This window comes from Agelaius tricolor, unplaced genomic scaffold, assembly GCF_023055355.1.
Source record: "Agelaius tricolor isolate 1412-34295 unplaced genomic scaffold, bAgeTri1.0.p SCAF_107, whole genome shotgun sequence".
NCBI lineage: Eukaryota > Metazoa > Chordata > Aves > Passeriformes > Icteridae > Agelaius > Agelaius tricolor.
The window spans coordinates 18997-41298 of record NW_027269367.1 but is presented as its reverse complement, the minus strand read 5'-3'; the positions used below and the strand labels follow the sequence as shown (position 1 = coordinate 41298).

Sequence of the window (22302 nt, the reverse complement as noted above, 5' to 3'; positions counted from 1 at the left end):
GGTTTGTGCCGCTCTGAGGCGGTGCCGCCATTTTGTCCCGCCCTCCCTCCCTCCCGCATCTCCCTCAGGAGCCGCCGCCATTTTGCCCCCCCCCTCCCATCCCCGTTCCATTCTCCCGTCATGGCGCTGGTCTCGGCCGATTCCCGCATCGCGGAGCTGCTGGGAGAGCTGCACCAGCTCATTAAACAGACGCAGGTACCGGAATTTCTTTTAGGATCTTCCAATTTTCTTGAAGGATTTCTCTTTCTTCCTTAGGATCCCCCGTTTTTCCATCCCCGATCCCCGTTTGCTGCACTTTTCTCCGATTTCTCCTCACCGGTCCCGTTATTTCCCTCCCGTTTCCCCTCACGGACCTCCAAAATCACCCATTTCACCCCAAAATCACCTCTTTCCCCTCACGGACCTCCTGTTTCTCCCTCATGTCTCCTCACAAATTTGCATTTTCCCCTCACAGATTTACATTTTCCCCTCGCAAATTTGCATTTTCCCCTCACAAATCCCCCGTTTCCCCTCAAAATCTCCAGTTTCCCCTCACAAATCCCCCGTTTCCCCTCAAAATCTCCAGTTTCCCCTCACAAACCTCACAAAACCACCAATTTTTAGCCCTAAAGCATTCGTTTTTCCCAAAAATCGAGCATATCTAGACCTAAAATCACCTATTTTACCATAAAACTGCCCATTGCTATTGCAAAATGGCCCATTTTATACCAAATTCACAAATCTTACTCTCAAAATTGAAACATTTTTGCCCCCAAATCACCTGCTTCTATCCCAAATGCCTCTTAATTGACTCAAATTCCACATTCCCACCTCCAAATCCTCTTTTTCCCCTAAAATCCCCAATTTTTCTCAGTTTTTCCCCTCAAATTTTCTCCTTATTAACTTCAACCCCTAAAAACCCCACATTTCCCCCTCAAAAATCTCCATTTATAAACCCCAATCTCCAAACTCCCCCATTTTTCCCTCAGAAATCCCCCTTTATTAACTCCAACCCTCAAAATCCATCACTTTTCCCTCAAAACTTTTTCCTTATTAATTCTTACCCCTCAAAATCCCTATTTTCCCCTCATAAATCTAAATTTATTAACTCCAACCCCCAAATTTCCCAATCTTTCCCTCATAAATCCCCCTTTATTAACCCAAACATCCTTTTTCCCTCCTTTTTTCCTCATTTTTGCCCCTTTTCCTCTCCTTTTTCCCCTGATTTTCCCCCTTTTTTCCCCAATTTTCCCTCTTTTTTCCCCAATTTCCCCTCTTTTCTCCTCATTTCTCCCCTTTTTCCCCAATTTTCTCCATTTTTTTCCCCATTTTTCCCCTCAGGAGGAACGCTCCCGCAGTGAGCACAACCTGGTGAACATCCAGAAAACTCACGAGCGGATGCAGACAGAGAACAAAAGTAACAAATTCTGGGATTTAGAGGGAATTTTGGGGGGGATTTGGGGTTTTTTTGGGGCATTTTGACCCCCAAAATCCTCTTCAGTTTCTCCCTATTACCGCACCAAGCTCCGAGGGCTCTACACCACAGCCAAGGCAGATGCTGAGGCCGAGTGCAAGTGAGTCCAGAATTCCCATTTTTAAACCCAAAAAACCTCCAATTTCTACTTTATCCCTTCAGATTTCCACTTTATCCCTTCAAATTCCAACTTTTTTTCCTCAAAATTCCCATTTTTCCCCTCAGATTTCCTCTTTTTTCCCCTCAGATTTCTGCTTATCCCCCTCAGATTTGTGATTTTCCCTTCAAATTTCTTCTTTTCCCCCTCAGATTTCCACTTTTTTTTCTCAGATTTCCACTTTTTTTTCTCAGATTCCCACTTTTTTCCCTCACATTTCCCACCTTTTGCTCCCAGATATTTTTCACTTCCAATTTCTGCTTTTTCTCTCAAATTCCTACTTTTTCCCTTCAAATTCCCACTTTTCTCCCTCAGATTTTCATATTTTCTTCTCAAATTTCCTCTTTTTCCTTTAAGATTCCTGCTTTTCCCCCTCAGATTCACACTTTTCCCTTCAAATTCCCACTTTATTCCTTCAAATTTCCATATTTGTCCCTCAGATTTCTGCTCTTTCCCTGCTAAATTCCACTTTTCCCCCTCAGATTTCTGCTTTTCCCCCTCAGATTCCCACTTTTCCCTTCAAATTCCTCCTTTATTCCTTCAAATTCCCACTTTTCCCCCTCAAATTTACATTTTTCCCTCGCATTCCCACTTTTTCCCCTCAGATTTCCACTTTTCCCTTCCAGTTTCCACTTTATTCCTTTAAATTCCCACTTTTCCCCCTCAGATTTCCCCTTTTTCCCCTCAGATTTTTTCTGTTTCCCTGCTAATTTCTACTTTTTCCCTCAGATTTCCCCTATTTTCCCTCAGATTTCTGCTTTTCCCCTCAGATTTCCACTTTTCCCTTCAAATTCCCACTTTATTCCTTCAAATTCCCACTTTTTCCCCTCAGATTTCCACTTTTCCCTTCAAATTCCCACTTTATTCCTTTAAATTCCCACTTTTCCCCTCAGATTTCCACTTTTCCCTTCAAATTCCCACTTTATTCCTTTAAATTCCCACTTTTCCCCCTCAGATTCCCACTTTTCCTATCAAATTCCCATTTTCCCCCTCAGATTCTGACTTTTTGCCCTCAGATTTCCCCTTTCCCTCCTCAGATTTCTTCTGTTTCCCTTCTAATTTCTACTTTTTCCCTCAGATTCTTGCTTTTCCCCTCGGATTCCCAATTTTCCCTTCAAATTCCCACTTTATTCCTTTAAATCCCCACTTTTCTCCCTCAGATTTCTGTTGTTTCCCTGCTAATTTCCCCTTTTATCCCTCAGATTCCCACTTTTCCCATCAAATTCCCATTTTCCCCCTCAGATTCCCACTTTTCCTATCAAATTCCCATTTTCCCCCTCAGATTCTGACTTTTTGCCCTCAGATTTCCCCTTTTTCCCCTCAGATTTTTTCTGTTTCCCTGCTAATTTCTACTTTTTCCCTCAGATTTCCCCTATTTTCCCTCAGATTTCTGTTTTTCCCTCTCAGATTTCCACTTTTCCCTTCAAATTCCTCCTTTATTCCTTCAAATTCCCACTTTTCCCCCTCAAATTTACATTTTTTCCCTCGCATTCCCACTTTTTCCCCTCAGATTTCCACTTTTCCCTTCAAATTCCCACTTTATTCCTTTAAATTCCCACTTTTCCCCCTCAGATTTCCACTTTTCCCTTCAAATTCCCACTTTATTCCTTTAAATTCCCACTTTTCCCCCTCAGATTTCCACTTTTCCCTTCAAATTCCCACTTTATTCCTTCAAATTCCCACTTTTTCCCCTCAGATTTCCACTTTTCCCTTCAAATTCCCACTTTATTCCTTTAAATTCCCACTTTTCCCCCTCAGATTCCCACTTTTCCTATCAAATTCCCATTTTCCCCCTCAGATTCTGACTTTTTGCCCTCAGATTTCCCCTTTCCCTCCTCAGATTTCTTCTGTTTCCCTTCTAATTTCTACTTTTTCCCTCAGATTCTTGCTTTTCTCCTCGGATTCCTACTTTTCCCTTCAAATTCCCACTTTATTCCTTTAAATTCCCACTTTTCTCCCTCAGATTTCCCGGTTTTCCCCTCAGATTTCTGTTGTTTGCCTTCTAATTTCCCCTTTTCCCCCCTCAGATTCCCACTTTTCCTATCAAATTCCCACTTTATTCCTTTAAATTCCCACTTTATTCCTTTAAATTCCCACTTTTCTCCCTCAGATTTCCCGGTTTTCCCCTCAGATTTCTGTTGTTTCCCTGCTAATTTCCCCTTTTATCCCTCAGATTCCCACTTTTCCTAACAAATTCCCATTTTCCCTTCAAATTCCCACTTTATTCCTTTAAATTCCCACTTTTCCCTTCAGATTTCCCCTTTTTCCCCTCACATTTCTGCTGTTTCCCCGCTCATTTTCCTTTTCCCCCTCAGATTTTCCCTCACAATTCCCTCCCAATTTTCCCAAAACCCCCCATTTCCCCCCCGCCCTCCTCCTCCCTTTTTCCCCAAAAACCCCATTTTTCCCCCCAAAATCCCTCCCTTTTCCCTTCCCACCTTCCAAACTCCACTTTTATTCCAAAGTTTTACTTTTTTTCCCCTCATTTTTCAGCGTTCTCCGGAGAGCTCTGGATAAAATCGCCGAGATCAAATCCCTGCTCGAGGAGCGCCGCATTGGTACGGCCGCCAGGGGGCGCCGCGCTGCCGCTCCCCTCACGGCCGGAAAAAAGGCGGGAAACGCCTCAAACCCCTTCAAATCCCTTAAAATTTCCCCCAAATCCCTCAAATTTTTAAGGAATTTGGGTTTTTAAAAAATTTTTATAATTCCAGCGGCAAAAATCGCCGGGATTTACAGCGAGGCGGAGCCGCCCAGGAAGACGATGAGGAGGGGGGTGCTGATGACGCTGCTGCAGCAGTCGGCCATGACGCTGCCACTGTGGATCGGGAAACCCGGAGAAAAGTGAGGAAAAATGGGGGAAAATAAGGAAAAAAAAGGGAATTTTGGGGGATAATGAGGGTTTTGGGAAGGTAAAGTGGGAATTTGGGGGAAAAAAGGGAGAATTTTGCTAAAAAAATGGAGATTTGGAGGGGATAAAAGGGGATTGGAGGGTGCTGAGGATGGTGGTGCTGTGGGTTGGGAAGTCTGGAGAAAAGTGAGGAAAAATGGGGAAAAAGTAGGGAAAATTGGGGAAAAAAGTGGGAATTTTGGGGGATAATGAGGGATTTGGGAAGGTAAAGAGGGATTTGGGGGGAAAAGTGGGAGAAATTTGCTAAAAAAATGGAGATTTGGGGAGATAAAAGGGGATTGGAGGGTGCTGAGGATGGTGGTGCTGTGGGTCGGGAAGCCTGGAGAAAAGTGAGGAAAAATGGGGAAAAATTAGGAAAAAAAAGGGAAATTTGGGGGATAATGAGGGATTTGGGAGGGTAATATGGGAATTTGGGGGAAAAAAGGGAGAATTTTGCTAAAAAATGGAGATTTGGGGGGGATAAAAGGGGATTTGAGGCTGCTGAGGATGGTGGTGCTGTGGGTTGGGAAGTCTGGAGAAAAATGAGGGAAAATTGGGGAAAAGTAGGGAAAATTGGGGCAAAAAGGGAATTTTGGGGAAAAATGAGGGATTTGGGAAGGTAAAGAGGGATTTGGGAGGAAAAATGGGGATTTTGTGGGGAAAAATGGGGAATTTGAAGGGGAATAAAAGGGGATTGGATGGTGCTGGTATGGGTGGGGAATCACAGAGAAAAGTGAGGAAAAATTGGGAAAAATTGGGGAAAAAAAGGGAATTTTGGGGGATAATGAGGGTTTTGGGAGGGTAAAGTGGGAATTTGGGGGAAAAAAGGGAGAATTTTGCTAAAAAAATGGAGATTTGGGGGGGATAAAAGGGGATTTGAGGCTGCTGAGGAGGGTGGTGCTGTGGGTCGGGAAGCCTGGAGAAAAGTGAGGAAAAATGGGGAAAAATTGGGAAAAAAAAGGGAAATTTGGGGGATAATGAGGGTTTTGGGAGGGTAAAGTGGGAATTTGGGGGAAAAAAGGGAGAAATTTGCTAAAAAAATGGAGATTTGGGGGGGATAAAAGGGGATTGGAGGGTGCTGAGGAGGGTGGTGCTGTGGGTCAGGAAGCCTGGAGAAAAGTGAGGAAAAATGGGGAAAAATGAGGGAAAATTGGGAAAAAAAGGGGAAATTTGGGGAATAATGAGGGATTTGGGAAGGTAAAGAGGGAATTTGGGGGGAAAAATGGGAATTTGGGGGAAAAAAGGGAGAATTTTGCTAAAAAAATGGAGATTTGGGGGGAATAAAAGGGGATTGGAGGGTGCTGAGGATGGTGGTGCTGTGGGTTGGAAAAGTGAGGAAAAATGGGGAAAAATGAGGGAAAATTGGGGAAAAAAAGGGAAATTTGGGGGATAATGAGGGTTTTGGGAGGGTAAAGTGGGAATTTGGGGGAAAAAAGGGAGAATTTTGCTAAAAAAATGGAGATTTGGGGGGATAAAAGGGGATTGGAGGGTGCTGAGGATGGTGGTGCTGTGGGTTGGGAAATGTGGAGAAAAGGGAGGAAAAATGGGGAAAAATTAGGGAAAATTGGGGAAAAAAGTGGGAATTTTGGGGAATAATGAGGGATTTGGGAAGGTAAAGTGGGAATTTGGGGGAAAAAAGGGAGAATTTTGCTTAAAAAATGGAGATTTGGGGGGGATAAAATGGGATTTGAGGGTGCTGAGGATGGTGGTGCTGTGGGTTGGGAAAAGTGAGGAAAAATGGGGAAAAATTGGGAAAAAAAAGGGAAATTTGGGGGATAATGAGGGATTTGGGAGGGTAAAGTGGGAATTTGGGAGGAAAAGTGGGAATTTGGGGGAAAAAAGGGAGAATTTTGCTAAAAAAATGGAGATTTGGGGGGATAAAAGGGGATTTGAGGGTGCTGAGGATGGTGGTGCTGTGGATCAGGAAGCCTGGAGAAAAGTGAGGAAAAATGGGGAAAAATTGGGAAAATTTGGGGGAAAATTGGGGAAAAAAAGGAAATTTGGGGGATAATGAGGGATTTGGGAGGGTAAAGAGGGATTTGGGGGGAAAAGTGGGAGAAATTTGCTTAAAAATGGAGATTTGGGAGGAATAAAAGGGGATTTGAGGGTGCTGAGGAGGGTGGTGCTGTGGGTCAGGAAGCCTGGAGAAAAGTGAGGAAAAATGGGGAAAAATGAGGGAAAATTGGGAAAAAAAGGGGAAATTTGGGGAATAATGAGGGATTTGGGAAGGTAAAGAGGGAATTTGGGGGGAAAAATGGGAATTTGGGGGAAAAAAGGGAGAATTTTGCTAAAAAAATGGAGATTTGGGGGGAATAAAAGGGGATTGGAGGGTGCTGAGGATGGTGGTGCTGTGGGTTGGGAAATGTGGGGAAAAATGGGGAAAAATTGGGAAAAAAAAGGGAAATTTGGGGGATAATGAGGGATTTGGGAGGGTAAAGTGGGAATTTGGGAGGAAAAGTGGGAATTTGGGGGAAAAAAGGGAGAATTTTGCTAAAAAAATGGAGATTTGGGGGGAATAAAAGGGGATTGGAGGGTGCTGAGGATGGTGGTGCTGTGGGTTGGGAAATGTGGGGAAAAATGGGGAAAAATTGGGAAAAAAAAGGGAAATTTGGGGGATAATGAGGGATTTGGGAGGGTAAAGTGGGAATTTGGGAGGAAAAGTGGGAATTTGGGGGAAAAAAGGGAGAATTTTGCTAAAAAAATGGAGATTTGGGGGGATAAAAGGGGATTTGAGGGTGCTGAGGATGGTGGTGCTGTGGATCAGGAAGCCTGGAGAAAAGTGAGGAAAAATGGGGAAAAATTGGGAAAATTTGGGGGAAAATTAGGCAAAAAAAGGGAAATTTGGGGGATAATGAGGGATTTGGGAGGGTAAAGAGGGATTTGGGGGGAAAAGTGGGAGAAATTTGCTTAAAAATGGAGATTTGGGAGGAATAAAAGGGGATTTGAGGGTGCTGAGGATGGTGGTGCTGTGGGTTGGGAAATGTGAGGAAAAATGAGGAAAAATGGGGAAAAATTGGGAAAATTTGGGGGAAAATTGGGGAAAAAAAGGGAATTTTGGGGAATAATGAGGGTTTTGGGAAGGTAAAGAGGGATTTGGGAAAAAAAATGGGGATTTTGTGGGGAAAAATGGGGAATTTGGAGGGGAATAAAAGGGGATTGGATGGTGCTGGTATGGATGGGGAAGCCTGGAGAAAAATGAGGAAAAATGGGGAAAAATTGGGGAAAAAAGTGGGAATTTTGGGGAATAATGAGGGATTTGGGAAGGTAAAGTGGGAATTTGGGGGAAAAAAGGGAGAATTTTGCTTAAAAAATGGAGATTTGGGGGGGATAAAATGGGATTTGAGGGTGCTGAGGATGGTGGTGCTGTGGGTTGGGAAATTTGGGGAAAAATGAGGAAAAATGAGGGAAAATTTGGGGAAAAGTGAGGAAAAATTGGGAAAAAAAGGGAATTTTTGGGGAAAATGAGGGATTTGGGAGGGTAAAGAGGGATTTGGGAGGAAAAATGGGGATTTTTGGGAAAATTTTGAGAATTTTTGGGAATTTTTGAGGGGAATTTTTAGGGGAAATTGTAGGGGAAATGTTGGGGATTTTTGGGAATTTTTATGGGGAATTTTTGGAAATTTTTGGGAACATTTTGGGAAAATACGTGGGGAATTTTGGGGAATTTTTATGAGAAAATGTTGAGAAGTTTTATGGGGAATTTGAGAGAATTTTGGGGACTTTCAAGAGAAAAAAAAATTGGAATTTTTAGGATTTTTTGGGGGGAATTTGATGCAATTTTGGGGAATTTCCAGGAGAAAAAAAACCTGAATTTTTAGGAATTTTTATGGGGAATTTAATACAACTTTGCCAAAACCTCCCCCCATCCCCCCCCGCGTTTCCCACCCAATTCCCACAATTTCTGGGGTGAATTTTGGGCTAAAACCCTGGGAATTTTGGCATTTACCAAATCCCTGCTGCCTTTTTCTGCTCCCAGACCCCCTCCCCTGTGCGGGGCGGTCCCGGCTGCCGGGGATTACGTGGCCAAGCCTGGGGACAAAGTGGCCGCCAGGGTGAAGGCGCTGGAGGGGGACGAGCAGTGGATCCTGGCCGAGGTCGTCAGCTACAGCCACGCTGCCAACAAGTGAGTGAAAAACCCAAAATCCCCTTTTTCAACCCAAAATTCCAGTCCTGGACCTCGAAATCTGGGGGTTTTGGCCAAAAAATGGGAATTTTTGATGTTAAAATTGAATTTTTTGTGTTCCGAAAATCGAAATTTTCAGCCCGAAGTTGAAATTTTTCTGGGCGAAATTCTCTTTATTTAGTTAAAAATCGAATTTTTTTGGTCAAAATTTGCTTTATTTGGTTAAAAATTGAATTTTCTGGCCAAAATCCTCTTTTTTTGGGCTGAAAATTCACTTTTATTGGTAAAAATACCCATTTTTGGCCTCAAAATTTGCTTTTTTCCCTCAAAAATCAAGGTTTTGGCTCCAAATTGGCTTTTTCAGCCCAAAATCCCCCTTTTCAGCCCAAAATTCCAGTCCTGGACCTTGAAATCTGATCAATATTGCCTGAAAATGCGGATTTTTGATGTCGAAATTGAATTTTTTGTGCCCCGAAATTTAAATTTTTCTGGCCGAAATTTTCTTTATTTGGTTAAAAATTGATTTTTTGTTGGTCAAAATTTGCTTTATTTTGCTCAAAATCGATTTTTTCTGGCCAAAATTTCTGTTTTTAGGCTGGAAATTCACTTTTATTGGTAAAAATTCACATTTTTGGGCTCAAAATTCACATTTTTTACATTCAAAATTCCTTTTTTTTCAGCCCGAAAATTCAAATTTTCAGCCCGAAGTTCAAATTTTTTTGGCTTCGTTTGCATGAAAATTGAATTTTTTTGGTCCAAATTTTCTTTATTTGGTTAAAAATCGATTTTTCTTTGGTTAAAATTTGCTTTATTTGGCTCAAAATTGGCTTTTTCAGACAAAAATTTGTTTTATTGGGCTCCAAACTGAATTTTCTGGCCAAAATTCACCTTATTTGGTTAAAACTTGGATTTTTTGGTCAAAATTCTCTTTATTTGGCTCAAAATTGATTTTTTTCTGGACAAAATTTCTGGTTTTAGGCTGAAAATTCACTTTTACTGGTAAAAATTCACAGTTTTTGGGCTCAAAATTCACAATTTTCATCATCAAAATTCCATTTTTTCCACCCAAAAAATCCAAATTTTCAGCCCAAAAATTGGAATTTTCCCCCAAAAATTGGAATTTTACCAAAATTCCAATTTTTGGGCTAAAATTCCAATTTTTGAGGTAAAATTCCAATTTTTGGGCTGAAAATGCCAATTTTTGAGGTAAAATTCCAATTTTTGAGGTAAAATTCCAATTTTTGTGGTAAAAATTCCAACTTCTGAGGTAAAATTCCAATTCTTAGGCTGAAAATTCCAATTTTGGGGTAAAAATTCCAATTTTTCAGGTAAAATTCCAATTTTTGAGGTAGAAATTGCAATTTTGGGGTAAAATTCCAATTTTTGAGCTGAAAATTCCAATTTTTGGGGAAATTCCCATTTTTGAGGTAAAATTCTAATTTTTGTGGTAAAATGCCAATTTTTGAGGTAAAAATTGCAATTTTGGGGAAATTCCCATTTTTGAGGTAAAAATTCCAATTTTGGGCTGAAAATTCCAATTTTTGGGCTGAAAATTCCAATTTTGGGCATAAAGTTCCAATTTTTGGGCTGAAAATTCCAATTTGTGGGGTAAAATTCCAATTTTGGGGGTAAAATTCCAATTTTTGAGGTAAAAACTCCAATTTTTGAGGTAAAACTCCAATTTTTGAGGTGAAATTCCAATTTTTGGGCTGAAAATTCCAATTTCTGAGGTAAAATTCCAATTTTTCAGGTAAAATTCTCATTTTTGGGCTGAAAAATCCAATTTTTGGGGTAAAATTCCAAATTTTGAGGTAAAACTTCCAATTTTTGTGGTAAAATGCCAATTTCTGAGGTAAAAATTCCAATTTTTGAGGTAAAAATTCCCATTTTTAAGGTAAAATTCCCATTTTTGGGCTAAAAATTCCAATTTTTGGGGTAAAACTTTAATTTTTGGGGTAAAATTCCAATTTTTGGGCTGAAAATTCCAATTTTTGAGGTAAATTTCCCCTTTTTTGCCTCAGGCTTTTGGTTCTGAGTTGGGATTTTTGGTTTTTCCCCTCAGGTACGAAGTCGACGACATCGATGAGGAAGGCAAAGAGTGAGTGAGGAAAAAAATCCCCAAATTTGGGTTAAATGCCCCAAAATCCCCTCAAAACAACCCAAAAAAAACCCCAAATTTTTCTCAATAAAACCCAGAATTTTCCCTATTTTTTCCCCATAAAAATTACAATTTTTTTCTGCAAAAAATCAAAATTTCCTCCCTCCAAAATCCCAAATTTTCTTCCAAAAAAATCCCAATTTTTCCCCAATTAAAGTCTCAATTTACCCCTAAACTCCCAAATTTTCTCCCATAAAAATCCCAAATTTTCTCCCATAAAAATCCCAAATTTTCTCCCATAAAAATCCCAAATTTCCCCTAAAAAAATCCCATTTTTTCCCCCTAAAAACTCCCAATTTTCCCCAATAAAAATCTAAATTTACCCCTAAAATTCCAATTTTTTTCCCACAAAAATCCCAAATTTTCTCCCACAAAAATCCCAATTTCCCCCCAAATTTCCCCTAAAAAATCTCATTTTTTCCTCCCTAAAATTCCCACAAATTTTTTCCCATTTTTTCCCATTTTTTCCCCTTTTTTCTTCCAAAAATTCCCAATTTTTCCCCAAGTTTTTTCCCCAATAAAAATCCCTCTTAACCCTCTTAAAATCCCGAATTTTCTCCCATAAAAATCCCAAATTTTCTCCCATAAAAATCCCAATTTTCCCCCCAAAGAATCCCAATTTTCCCCATAAAAACCCCATTTCCTCTTCAACTTTCCCCCCATATAAATCCCATTTTTTCCCCGATTTTCCCCCCAAATTTTCCCATTTTACCCAAAATTCCCTTTTTTCTCCCCAAAAAGGCGCCACACCCTGAGCCGCCGCCGCATCATCCCCCTGCCCCAATGGAAAACCAACCCCGAGACGGATCCTGAGGCTCTGTTCCACAAGGATCAGCTGGTGCTGGCCCTGTACCCCCAAACCACCTGCTTCTACCGGGCCCTGATCCACGCCCCGCCCCAGCGCGTGAGTCTGACCCAAAATCGGCCGAAATCGCCCCAAAAATCCCCTCAAAAATGAGGATTTTTGGTTAAAAATGGAGGCGGCCACAAGGGGGCCCTGTGGGAGCTGGGTTGCTAAGGGGCGGGGCTTGTTGCTAGGGAAGGGTTACCATATATGGTAAATGCTGAGGTAATGCTTTCTGAGGGGTTGCTAAGGGGCGTGGCTTGTTGCTAGGGTGGTATTGCCATATAAGGAAAGTGCTGAGGTAATGCCTTCTGAGGGGTTGCTAAGGGGCGTGGCTTGTTGCTAGGGTGGCATTTCCATATAAGGAAACCGCCACAGCATTGCTTTATGAGGGGTTAAGGGGCGTGGCTTGTTGCTTAGGCAAGGCATTGCCATATTAGGTGGTTGTTAGGGGGCGTGGCTTGTTGCTAAGGAGAGACATTGCCATCTATGTCGCCCTCATCCACGCCCCGCCCCAGCGCGTGAGTCTGACCCAAAATCGGCCGAAATCACCCCAAAAATCCCCTCAAAAATGAGGATTTTTGGTTAAAAATGGAGGCGGCCACAAGGGGGCCCTGTGGGAGCTGGGTTGCTAAGGGGCGGGGCTTGTTGCTAGGGTGGTATTGCCATATAAGGAAAATGGTGAGGTAAAGCCTTCTGAGGGGTTGCTAAGGGGCGTGGCTTGTTGCTAGGGTGGTATTGCCATATAAGGAAAGTGCTGAGGTAATGCCTTCTGAGGGGTTGCTAAGGGGCGTGGCTTGTTGCTAGGGTGGTATTGCCATATAAGGAAAATGTTGAGGTAATACCTTCTGAGGGGTTGCTAAGGGGCGTGGCCTGTTGCTAGGGTGGCGTTTCCATATAAGGAAAACGCCAATGCATTGCTTTATGAGGGGCTAAGGGGCGTGGCTTGTTGCTTAGTCAAGGCATTGCCATATTAGGTGGTTGTTAGGGGGCGTGGCTTGTTGTTTAGGAGAGGCGTTGCCCTCATCCACGCCCCGCCTCAGCGCGTGAGTCTGACCCAAAATCGGCCGAAATCACCCCAAAAATCCCCTCAAAAATGAGGATTTTTGGTTAAAAATGGAGGCGGCCACAAGGGGGCCCTGTGGGAGGTGGGTTGCTAAGGGGCGGGGCTTGTTGCTAGGGTGGTATTTCTATGAGGGGTTGCTAAGGGGCGTGGCTTGTTGCTAGGGTGGTATTGCCATATAAGGAAAATGCTAAGGTAATGCTTTCTGAGGGGTTGCTAAGGAGCGGGGCTTGTTGCTAGGGTGCCGTTTCCATATAAGGAAACCGCCACAGCATTGCTTTATGAGGGGTTAAGGGGCGGGGCTTGTTGCTTAGGCAAGGCATTGCCATATTAGGTGGTTGTTAGGGGGCGTGGCTTGTTGCTAAGGGAGGTATTACCATAAAAGGGAAATGCCAAAGCATTGCTTTTAAGGGGTTGCCAAGGGGCGTGGCTTGTTGCTAAGAAGAGGTATTGCCATAGAAGGGGTTGCTAAGGGGTGGGGCTTGTTGCTAGGGTGGCATTACCATATAAGGGAAATGCTGAGGTATTGCTTTATGAGGGGTTGCTAAGGGGCGTGGCTTGTTGCCAAGGAACACCATTACCATATAAGGGGGGGTTGGTAAGGCCGCCATTACCTTTTAAGGGGGTTGCTAAGGGGCGTGGCTTGTTGCTATGGCCCAGTTCCCATATAAGGGGATAATTTGTAGGCATGGCTTGTTTCTAATTCTTCTTTTTTCCCAAAAACTTTGAATTTTTTCCCAAATTTCCCAGCCCCAGGACGATTATTCGGTGCTTTTCGAGGACACCTCCTACGCCGACGGTTACTCCCCACCCCTGAACGTGGCCCAGCGCTACGTGGTGGCCTGCAAAGAGACCAAAAAAAAGTGAAATTTGGGGAAAAACGACCCAAAATTTTGGAGAAACGACCAAAAATTCAGAAAGAGTGGCCTGGAAATAGGGGGGGAGGGGAAAATGGGATTTTTGGGGGGGAAAAGTGGGATTTAATGGGGAGAATTAAAAAAAAATAGATTTTTTTAATGAGGGAAAATGCGGGTTTTGTGGGGAAAAACTGGGATTTTTTTAGGGCAATAAATGGGATTTTTAGTGGGGAAATTGTGATTTTTATGGGGGGAAATTTGGGATTTTTTTGGGGAAAAAATAAAGATTTTATCCTGGAATATTGGGGTTTTTTGGGGGGAAAAATGGAAATTTTTGAGGACAAATTTGAGATTTTTTTGGGGTAAAAATTAGGATTTTTATCGGGAAAAAAACGGTTTTTTTCCAGGATTTTTATGAGTAAAAAATGAGAATTTTTGGGGGGGAAATTGGAATTTTTTGGGGTAAATTAGGTATTTTAGAAGGAAAATGGGGTTTTCATAGAGAAAAAGTTGGGATTTTTCTGGGGAAAATTTGAGATTTTCATGGGTGAAAATGATTGTTTTGTGGAAGGGATATTTTGTATTTTATGGGGAAAAAAGGGGATTTTTATGGGGAAAAATTGGGGGTTTTTGGGTGGAAAAAAGGCAAATTTTTTGGCAAATTTAAAATATTTTTGGGGAAATTTTATTTTTTTTAAAGGACAATAATTGGGAATTTGGGGGTGGAAATGTGGGATTTTTCTGGTCAAAATGGGGAAAATATGTCCCAAAATTTGGGGAAAAAATCTTTAAATTTTTGGGAGGGTTTGAAGGACCCCCCAAAAAAAGAAATTGATGAAAAAAACAGGCAAAAAAGGGGAAAAAATGGGAATTTGATTACAAAAACGGCGGCCAAAAAGGGGAAGGGCAACAAGAAATGACATCATAGGGGTGTGGCCTAACAAAGCCACACCCTATTAAATAAAAAATAAATTAATAATCGAATTTTATTATAAAAATAAGTTAATTACAAATAAATACATTTAAAATGTTAAAAACCCATTGTGGGCGTGGCTTCACGTGGGGGCAGAGCTTGGAATGATGTCATCAGGCTCCGCCCACTCTTCAGGCTCCGCCTCTCCACGGCAGCGACGAATCAGATCTCCCCACAGGAGGTGGGTGTGGCACCTGGGGGTGGGGTCAGAGTGAGGACACAGCCCCTTTGGACAAGCCCCGCCCACATCACATTACCTTATAAGGAAAATCCTTCCAGCTCAACAAGCCCCGCCCCTTAATAACCACTTTAACATTACCTTATAAGGAAAATGCTCCCCTAGCAACAGGCTCCACCCCTTTTACTTCCTACCAACAAGCTCCGCCCCCTTTTCGCCATTTTGAAGCCTTTCCTTATAAGGAAAAGGAGATTTGAAAACAAGCCCCGCCCCTTAGCAACCACTCCCAGACTTATGGTGTAAGGAGCCCTTAGCAACAAGCCCCGCCCCCTAACAACAGGCTCCTCCCCCTGGCAGCCATCTTGGAGCCTTTCCTTTTAAGGAAAAATATAAACAAGCTCCTCCCCCTAGCAACAAACTCCTCCCACTGGCAGCCATCTTTGCACTTTTCCTTATAAGGAAAATCTCCCTTGGAAACAAACCCCGCCCCCCTGGCAGCCATCTTGAAATTTCTTCCTTTAAGGAAAAAAGGTTTTAAAAACAAACATTTGAATAATTTCCTTATAAGGAAAAATGGTATTAGAAATAAACCCCGCCCCCTGGCAGCCATCTTGAATCCTTTCCTTATAAGGAAAAACAGCTTAGAAACAAACCCCGCCCCCTGGCAGCCATCTTGAATCCTTTCCTTATAAGGAAAAACAGCTTAGAAACAAACCCCACCCCCTGGCAGCCATCTTAGATAATTTCCTTATAAGGTAAAACTCCTTTAGAAACAAGTCCTGCCCCTGGCAGCCATCTTGGAACCTTCCTCTATATAAAGTAAAAATCCCTAAAAACCAAGCCCCGCCCCCTGGCGACCATCTTGGAACATTATAACCAAAACCATCCTTTTAAACAAGCCCCGCCCCCTGGCAGCCATCTTTGAACCATTCCTTATAAGGTAAAAACTCCTAAAAAACAGGTTCTACCCCTTAGCTGCCATTTTGAAACGTTTCCATATAAGGTAAAAAGCTTTAAAAACAAGCCCCGCCCCCAAACCCAAGCCCCACCCCCTTTTTTATTACCTGGGACAGGTGCCCCCTACTGGCAGCAGCTGCAGCGGCTCCGGGGCCAGGAAGAGCCGGGCCAGGCACAAGGGATGGGCGGCCATCTTGCAGTGGGGGCGGGGACAGCGCAAAAGGGGCGTGGCCTGGTCCTAAAAAGGGCGTGGAAATGTAAAAAACCCTGAAATTTCTGCTTAAAAGGCAAAAATTTGCATAAATTAGCATTTTTTAAAAGATTACTTTGATTTAAAAGTACAACTAGTAATTCATGATTCAAATTCCGCCCACTACCTCTCAGACCACGCCCACATTAAAAATTTGCATAACTTTACATTTTTAAGCCTAAAATTCCCCAAAATTTTAATTTTTGTACCTCTGAAGGCCATGCCCCTTTTAGGCCATGCCTAAAATTTAAATACCTTAAACCCCACCCCTTTTAACCCTGCCCTTTTAAGCTCCACCCCCTTTTACCATATCCAGCTTTAGGCTACTCCCACTTTTATTTTTATTGTTAGGCCCCACCCATTTTTAAACCCCGCCCACTTTAGACTGCTCATTATAAGCCACACCCACATTAAGCCCCTCCCACTTCTAAGTATCCGTTTGTGCCCCGCCCTCTTTAATTTGCTTAATGTAGCCACACCCCTTTAAGCCCCACCCACCTCATTAAACCTCTCAAAACTCCTCCCCTTTTAATCCCGACTCATCTTTAGCCCCGCCCAAAAAAGTAATTCATCTTAAGCCCCACCCCTTTAAGCCCCGCCCCTTACCTCCCCACACAAGCCACACCCCGAATTCTCCAACTCCATTTCTTGACTCCGCCCCTTTTTCCTTTTAAGGTGTGGCAGCCCCGCCCCTTCCTCCTCCACTACGTGAGGGGGCGGAGCCAACTCTAGGGCGGGGCGAGGTGGGCGGAGCCAACGGATTCTCAGCGGGAGGCGGGACCAGGGCGGGGCCAAAAGGAGGCGGGGCAATAGGCGGAGGGCGAAGCTGATTGGCTGCTCCCGGGGGCGGCGAGTGGGCGGGGCCAAGAGGCATCGGGAGGAGTTTGGGTGTTGCCACGCCCACTCGAACTGAAAACAAGGGCGGGGCTTAAGTGGGTGGGATTTAAAAAAAAAGGGGAGGAGTTTTGTTTAAATTAAATAGGTGGGCGGGGCTTAAAGGGGCAGAGTTTAATGAGTTGGGAGTGGCTAAAATGGGGGTAGGGGTTAAGTGGGTGGAGCCTAAAGCAGATCCTGTGGGCGGGGCTTAAAGTGGGTGTGGCCTGAAATTTGTCAGTATAAAGTGGGTGGGGCTTAAAAGGGGGATGGGTTTAATTTGGTGGGCGGGGCTTAAATAGAAGTGGGTGTAAAGGAGGTTTAAGGGGTGTGGCTTAAGTGGGTGGGGCTTAAATTAAAAGAAATTCTATTTCAATAGGTTGAAAGAAGTGGGCGGGGCTTCAATGGGTGGGGTTTAAAAGGTGGGAGGGGCTTAAATTAAAGGCAAATTGAAATCATTTGCATTATTATGAGGTGGGTGGAGCTTAAATGGATGGGGACTAGAAAGTGGGAGGGGCTTAAGTTCCAGATGGAGCAGTTTATACGTGCTTGAAAAAAGTGGGCGGGGCTTAAATGAGTGGGGTTTTAAAGTGGGAGGGGCTTAAATTTAATTAATGAGATGGTTTTAATTTGGCCAAGGAAGATGGGCGGGGCTTAGACAGGTGGGTCTAGAAAGTGGGAGGAGCTTAAACTAAAGGAGGAAGGGTTGTATGAATTTTAATGAGGTGGGCGGGGCTTAAAGGGGGCGTGGCTCACCCTGAGGGCGGCGACGTCGGAGGGGAAGCCGTGGACGAAAAGTTCCATTTCCCTTTAGTTGGAGAAAAATGGGTTAAATTGGCTGAAACTTCATTGAAAATTTAAAAAATAACCAAGAAACTTAATTTCTAAATTTAATTTTAATCATTAGGATTATTTAAATTTAATTAAAACTTCTCCAAATCCCCCTTTAACTCTCCCAATTATCCCTTGAATCCCCCCAAATCCCACCTAAATCCCACAAAATCCTCCCCAAAATCCATTTTAACTCCCCCAAATCTTCCTTTAACCCCAAAATCCCCCCAAAATTCCTTAAAATTCCCCCTTAACTCCCCAAAATCCACCTTTAATCCCTTTAAACACCCACAAATCCCTCCCAAAACCACTTAAGGCCCCCCAAATCTCTCCCAAACCCCCCTAGAACCCCCTAAACCCCCCCAAAATCCCCCCTAAATCCCCTTAAACCCCCCAAATGCCCCTTAAACACCCCCAAAATTCCGCTTCAATCCCTTTAAATTCCCCTGAAACCCCCAAATCCATCTTAAACCCTCCCAAATCCCCTTTAAATCTTCCAAACCACCCCCAAATCCCCTTTAAAGCCCCCCAAATCCCCCCCAAATCTCTTTTAAACCCCCCACATCCCCCTTACACCCTCCTAAATCCTCTTTAAACCCCCCAAAATCCCTTCTAAATCACCCCAAATTCCCATTTAATCCCCATTAACCCCCTCAAAACCCCCCGGGCTCCCCTACCAGGGCCCTCTCCCGCTCGTCTTTCGGGCTCCCCCTCTTTTCCTGCCCCCGTTGTGCTGCCGGAGCCGCCGCCGCGGATCCACCGTGAACCCAACGTAGGTTCGGCCCCGGCACCGGCCCCGGGGAGCGGCGGAGCGAAGCAAATACACCGCCCTCATCGCCGCCATCGCCGGCCCACAATGCACCGCGGGCACTTCCGGTTACATGAATCAACTTCCGCCTCGGTAAGGGGAGAATTTGTGCCTCGGTACCCACAATGCACCGCGACGTTCTAAACTTCCGGTATGCTTTGCCTCGGTAAAAATGGCGGCAAAATGCATTAAAGAGAAAGAGAGGAGGAGAAGAAGGAGGAGGAGGAAGAAGAAGAGAAAATTGTCGTTTAATGCTCTGATTTCCGCCTCGGTAGGAGAAAGAATTTGTGCCTCGGTACCCACAATGCATTGCTAAAATGGAGGCCCTTGAGAGTTTTGCCTCGGTAAAGATGGCGGCGATTTTGCCTCGGTACCCATAGTGCATTGCGGCGCGTGAGGGGAGCTTCCGAAAGTTTCGCCTCGTTAAAAATATCGGCAAAATGCTTTAAAGAGAAGGAGGAGGAGGAGGAGGAGGAGGAGGAGGAGGAGGAGGAGGAGGAGGAGGAGGAGGAGGAGGAAGAAGAAGTGAAAATTGTCGCTTAATGCTCTGATTTCCGCCACGGTAAAAGGGAGAATGTGCGCTTCGGTACCCAGAATCCATTGCGCATAAAAGGCGGGTCCGGGTTCTTGCCTCGGTAAAGATGGCGGCGATTTTGCCACGATATCCACAATGCCTTGGGGAAAAGGAGGTAGACGAGAAGGAGGAGGAGACGGAGGAGGAGTTAGGAAAAGAAAAGAAAATTCTCGTTTAATGCTCGGATTTCCTCGTCGGTAAAAGGGAGAATTTTTGCCACGGTACCAACAATGCAATGCGGAGAAGGAATACCTGTGGAGGTTTTGCCACGGTAGAAATGGCGCCGAATGTGCCTCGTTATCCACAATGCATTGCGGTCCGCGAGGAGGAACTTCCGGTAATTTTGCCTCGGTATAAATGGCGGCAGTTTTGCCTCGGTACCCACAATGCATTGCGGGAGAAGGCTGCGGGTGAATTCCGCCTCGGTAAAGTGGTGGGTTTTCTGCCTCGGTACCCACAATGCACCGCGATCCCTTTTACTGGCATGAATTTTGGCCCGCTCCACCTTTTACTGGTGTCACTGGTGCTTTTAATGGCGTCATTTTTCCTTTACCGGTCCCATACTGGTTTGTACTGGTCCGTTCCCATCCCGAACTGGTCCTTACTGGTGTCACTGGTGCCTTTAGTGATGTCATTTTTCCGTTACTGATCGCACACTGGGCCCTCAGGTAATGGCAGCGCTTGACTTCGCCTCGTTACCCACAAACCCTTGCGCAAGGAACCCCAATTTTGCCTCGTTACCCACAATCCTCTGCAAATCATTCACTTTTGCCTCGTTACCCACAATGCATTTCTTCTGCTTCCGCCCAAGTACCCACAACGCCCCGCGCCGAGCGGAAGTGACGCAGGCGGAAGCGGTAATGGAGCCTCCGACAGCCGAGGAGCTGCGGCTGCGGCTCCAGGAGCGGCTCCAGGCCGAACACGTGGTAATTAATTCGCTAATCAATTAATTAAGCGCTAATTAGCCCCGACCGCGGGTTCATTAGGTTTGGGAGGCCGGTTATTTGCCAGGATGGCGGTTAATTAGCGGTTGGGGGGAGGTAATTCGGAGGGGGAGGGGTTCATTAGAGTTAATTAGGCTAATTAGGGTATTAATGAGGAGTGGGACGGGTTGATTAGTGCTAGGCGGGGTTAATTAAGAGGTGGAGGGGTTAAATAGGGGCTTAATTAACAGCAGTGCTGAGGGCTGGTGCTTCATTAGCATTAATGAATTAGTGTTAATTACGGTTTTCATTAACCCCAGAAGTGACTTAATTACTGCCTAATTAGCTCCTTATTAACGCCTTTTCGCTGTTAATTAGTAGGTAATGGTGGTTAATTAGTAGTTTGGGAAAGCAATTAGTGGCTAATTGATCCTAATTAATAATTAAGACTTGGTAATTAGTGATTAAGTCGTGATAATTAGGGCCTAAGGGTTGTTAATTAGCGGCTAATTGCTTTTTTTAGTGATTAATTGCTGTTAGTGTTTTTCAGATTTTAATTGGTTATTAATTGTTGGGTATTAGTAATTGGGGGACGCAATTATAATTACTAATAATTTTATAGTTGTAATTAGGGACTAATGGGTGTTAATTAGTGATGAATTGGTGCCAATTAGTTGGTAACAACTACTAATTAGCATGTAATAGGTGTTAATTAGCACGGAAATAATGGTAATTAGTGGTTGGGGGTGTAATTAGATCTCTAATTGCTGACATTATATGTTAATTATTAGATTGCAGTTGTAGTAGAAGCTTAATGGTTTTAATTAGTGTTAATTATTGCCGAAATGCTGCTAATTAGTTGCTGATAACTGTTAATTAGTCATTATTAAGGGTTAATTAGTACTTTATTGGTATTAATTAGTTGTTGATGGTGGTAATTAAATTTATTAATTAGAGCTTTAAGTATAATAAGAAGTAATGGGTGGTTATTAATGCTAATGATCAATAAACTGCTTCTAATTTCCAATTAATTATCATTTAATGTGTTATAATTACCATTTAACAGCCATTAATTACCAGACAACAACACCTAATTAATTACTTAATCACCTAATTATTATTCACGGAGGGTAGGAGGGGTTTTATGAATGCTAATTAGCATTAATTAGCGCTAATTAATTGCAGGAGGTGCAGGACTCCCCCGAGCTGTGCCAGGGCAGCTTCCGCGTTTTCGTCGTTTCCGGAATTTTCCGCGGTCTCAAGACCCTCCAGAGGCACCGGTGGGGGCGGGGCCTAAAGGGGGCGGGGCCTGAACGGGGAGGAGCTTTGAATAAGGGGTTTTAATGGGGAAAGGGGCGGGGCTTGTGTGGGGTTAAAGGGGAAAGGGGCGGAGCTTAAATGGGAGATGGGTGAGGCTTAAATGGGATTTAATGGGAAAGGGGCGGGGCTTAAATGGAGTTTAAATAAGGGAAGTGGGTGGGGCTTAAACAGTTTCAAGTGGGGAAAGGGGTGGGGCTTAAATGAGGTAAAAATAGGGAAGGAAAGGGGCGGGGCTTAAATGGGATTTTAATGGAAAGGGGTGGGGCTTATGGAAAGGGGTGGGGCTTAAAGGGGTTGGTCTTTAAAAAGGTGGGCGGGGCTTAAAGCAATTAGGGGCATACTGAGGGATTTTAATTAATGGATTAATTACATGTGAGGGTTAATGAGGGGTTTTAATGGATCTATTAATTATAGATTAATTAATTAATCATTATGGATTAATGAGGGGTTTTAATGGATGGATGCATTAATTAATGGATCAATTAATGAATTAAGCGAAGTGGATTAATGAGGGTGGTAATGAAAGGTTTGTTAACTCAATAATGGTGTTAATTAGCGGCTGATTAACTCGCAGGCTCGTTAACGATGCGCTGAAGGAGGAGCTGGGCCGGATCCACGCCCTGGAGCAGCGAACGCTGACCCCTGAGCAGTGGAAGGAGGAGCGCGGCTCATTAGCATAAATTTGCATACCAAATTCTTCCGCCTCCGCTTCTTTTTCATGGATTTGCATAAATTAGCACAGCCTGGCTCTGATTGGTTGAGGCCACGGCGCCTTTAGGCCCTTAAATGGAGGCGGAAGAGGGTGGTGCTGATGCTCATTTGAATAAATTTGCATAAAGGCAATAAACATTCCTCATTTGCATATGGTGTTTATATCATCCTTGAGTGAGGGTGGCTTTGGGATGGGGTTGATTTTCATAAATTTGCATAAAGGCAATAAACATTCCTCATTTCCATATTGTGGTGATGTCATACTTGGGTGAAAGCACCTTTGGTATGGAGCTTATCTGCATAAATTTACATAACAGCAATAAACATTCTTTATTTGCATATTGTGCTGACGTCCTTGGGTG

General features: G+C 43.6%; 3 protein-coding genes across 4 annotated transcripts; 2 read left to right on the top strand and 1 right to left on the bottom strand.

The window, feature by feature from the left end:
- The first annotated feature begins 105 nt into the window (after positions 1-105).
- Positions 106-14579, top strand: SGF29 (SAGA complex associated factor 29). The gene is made up of 9 exons (XM_071419436.1): positions 106-195; positions 1321-1396; positions 1481-1553; positions 4104-4168; positions 4322-4451; positions 8474-8620; positions 10683-10718; positions 11520-11682; positions 13436-14579. The coding sequence occupies exons 1-9, from the start codon at positions 121-123 to the stop codon at positions 13550-13552; spliced, it is 882 nt and encodes a 293-aa protein (XP_071275537.1). The 5' UTR covers positions 106-120; the 3' UTR covers positions 13553-14579.
- Positions 14511-18901, bottom strand: SLX1B (SLX1 homolog B, structure-specific endonuclease subunit). Of its 2 annotated transcripts, XM_071419439.1 has the most exons (5): positions 18282-18893; positions 17530-17581; positions 16507-16809; positions 15758-15888; positions 14511-14709 (listed from the first exon to the last, which is right to left on the bottom strand). In XM_071419439.1, exons 1-5 carry the CDS (start codon positions 18446-18448, stop codon positions 14598-14600), a joined length of 765 nt encoding a protein of 254 aa, XP_071275540.1. In that variant the 5' UTR covers positions 18449-18893; the 3' UTR covers positions 14511-14597. The 2 variants fall into 2 exon arrangements, with proteins under 2 accessions (XP_071275540.1, XP_071275541.1); XM_071419440.1 differs by lacking the exon at positions 16507-16809 and having other exon boundaries at positions 18282-18901.
- Positions 18902-19797: 896 nt separating this feature from the next.
- LOC139586207 (bolA-like protein 2) lies at positions 19798-22279 on the top strand. The gene is made up of 3 exons (XM_071419441.1): positions 19798-19912; positions 21095-21189; positions 21804-22279. The coding sequence occupies exons 1-3, from the start codon at positions 19847-19849 to the stop codon at positions 21907-21909; spliced, it is 267 nt and encodes an 88-aa protein (XP_071275542.1). The 5' UTR covers positions 19798-19846; the 3' UTR covers positions 21910-22279.
- Positions 22280-22302: the final 23 nt, after the last annotated feature.

Excerpts from the sequence above, each read along its gene's own strand:
- SGF29 (XM_071419436.1), top strand. The coding sequence starts at position 121 with ATGGCGCTGGTCTCGGCCGATTCCCGCATCGCGGAGCTGCTGGGAGAG. Across the intron at positions 1,397-1,480 it reads GATGCAGACAGAGAACAAAA|TTTCTCCCTATTACCGCACC; the intron begins GTAACAAATTCT and ends AATCCTCTTCAG. Across the intron at positions 4,169-4,321 it reads GCTCGAGGAGCGCCGCATTG|CGGCAAAAATCGCCGGGATT; the intron begins GTACGGCCGCCA and ends TTATAATTCCAG.
- SLX1B (XM_071419439.1), bottom strand. The coding sequence starts at position 18,448 with ATGGCGGCGATGAGGGCGGTGTATTTGCTTCGCTCCGCCGCTCCCCGG. Across the intron at positions 16,810-17,529 it reads CCGACGTCGCCGCCCTCAGG|TTCGAGTGGGCGTGGCAACA; the intron begins GTGAGCCACGCC and ends CCTTGTTTTCAG. Across the intron at positions 15,889-16,506 it reads GGTGTGGCTTGTGTGGGGAG|GACCAGGCCACGCCCCTTTT; the intron begins GTAAGGGGCGGG and ends CGCCCTTTTTAG.
- LOC139586207 (XM_071419441.1), top strand. The coding sequence starts at position 19,847 with ATGGAGCCTCCGACAGCCGAGGAGCTGCGGCTGCGGCTCCAGGAGCGG. Across the intron at positions 19,913-21,094 it reads GGCTCCAGGCCGAACACGTG|GAGGTGCAGGACTCCCCCGA; the intron begins GTAATTAATTCG and ends AATTAATTGCAG. Across the intron at positions 21,190-21,803 it reads AAGACCCTCCAGAGGCACCG|GCTCGTTAACGATGCGCTGA; the intron begins GTGGGGGCGGGG and ends ATTAACTCGCAG.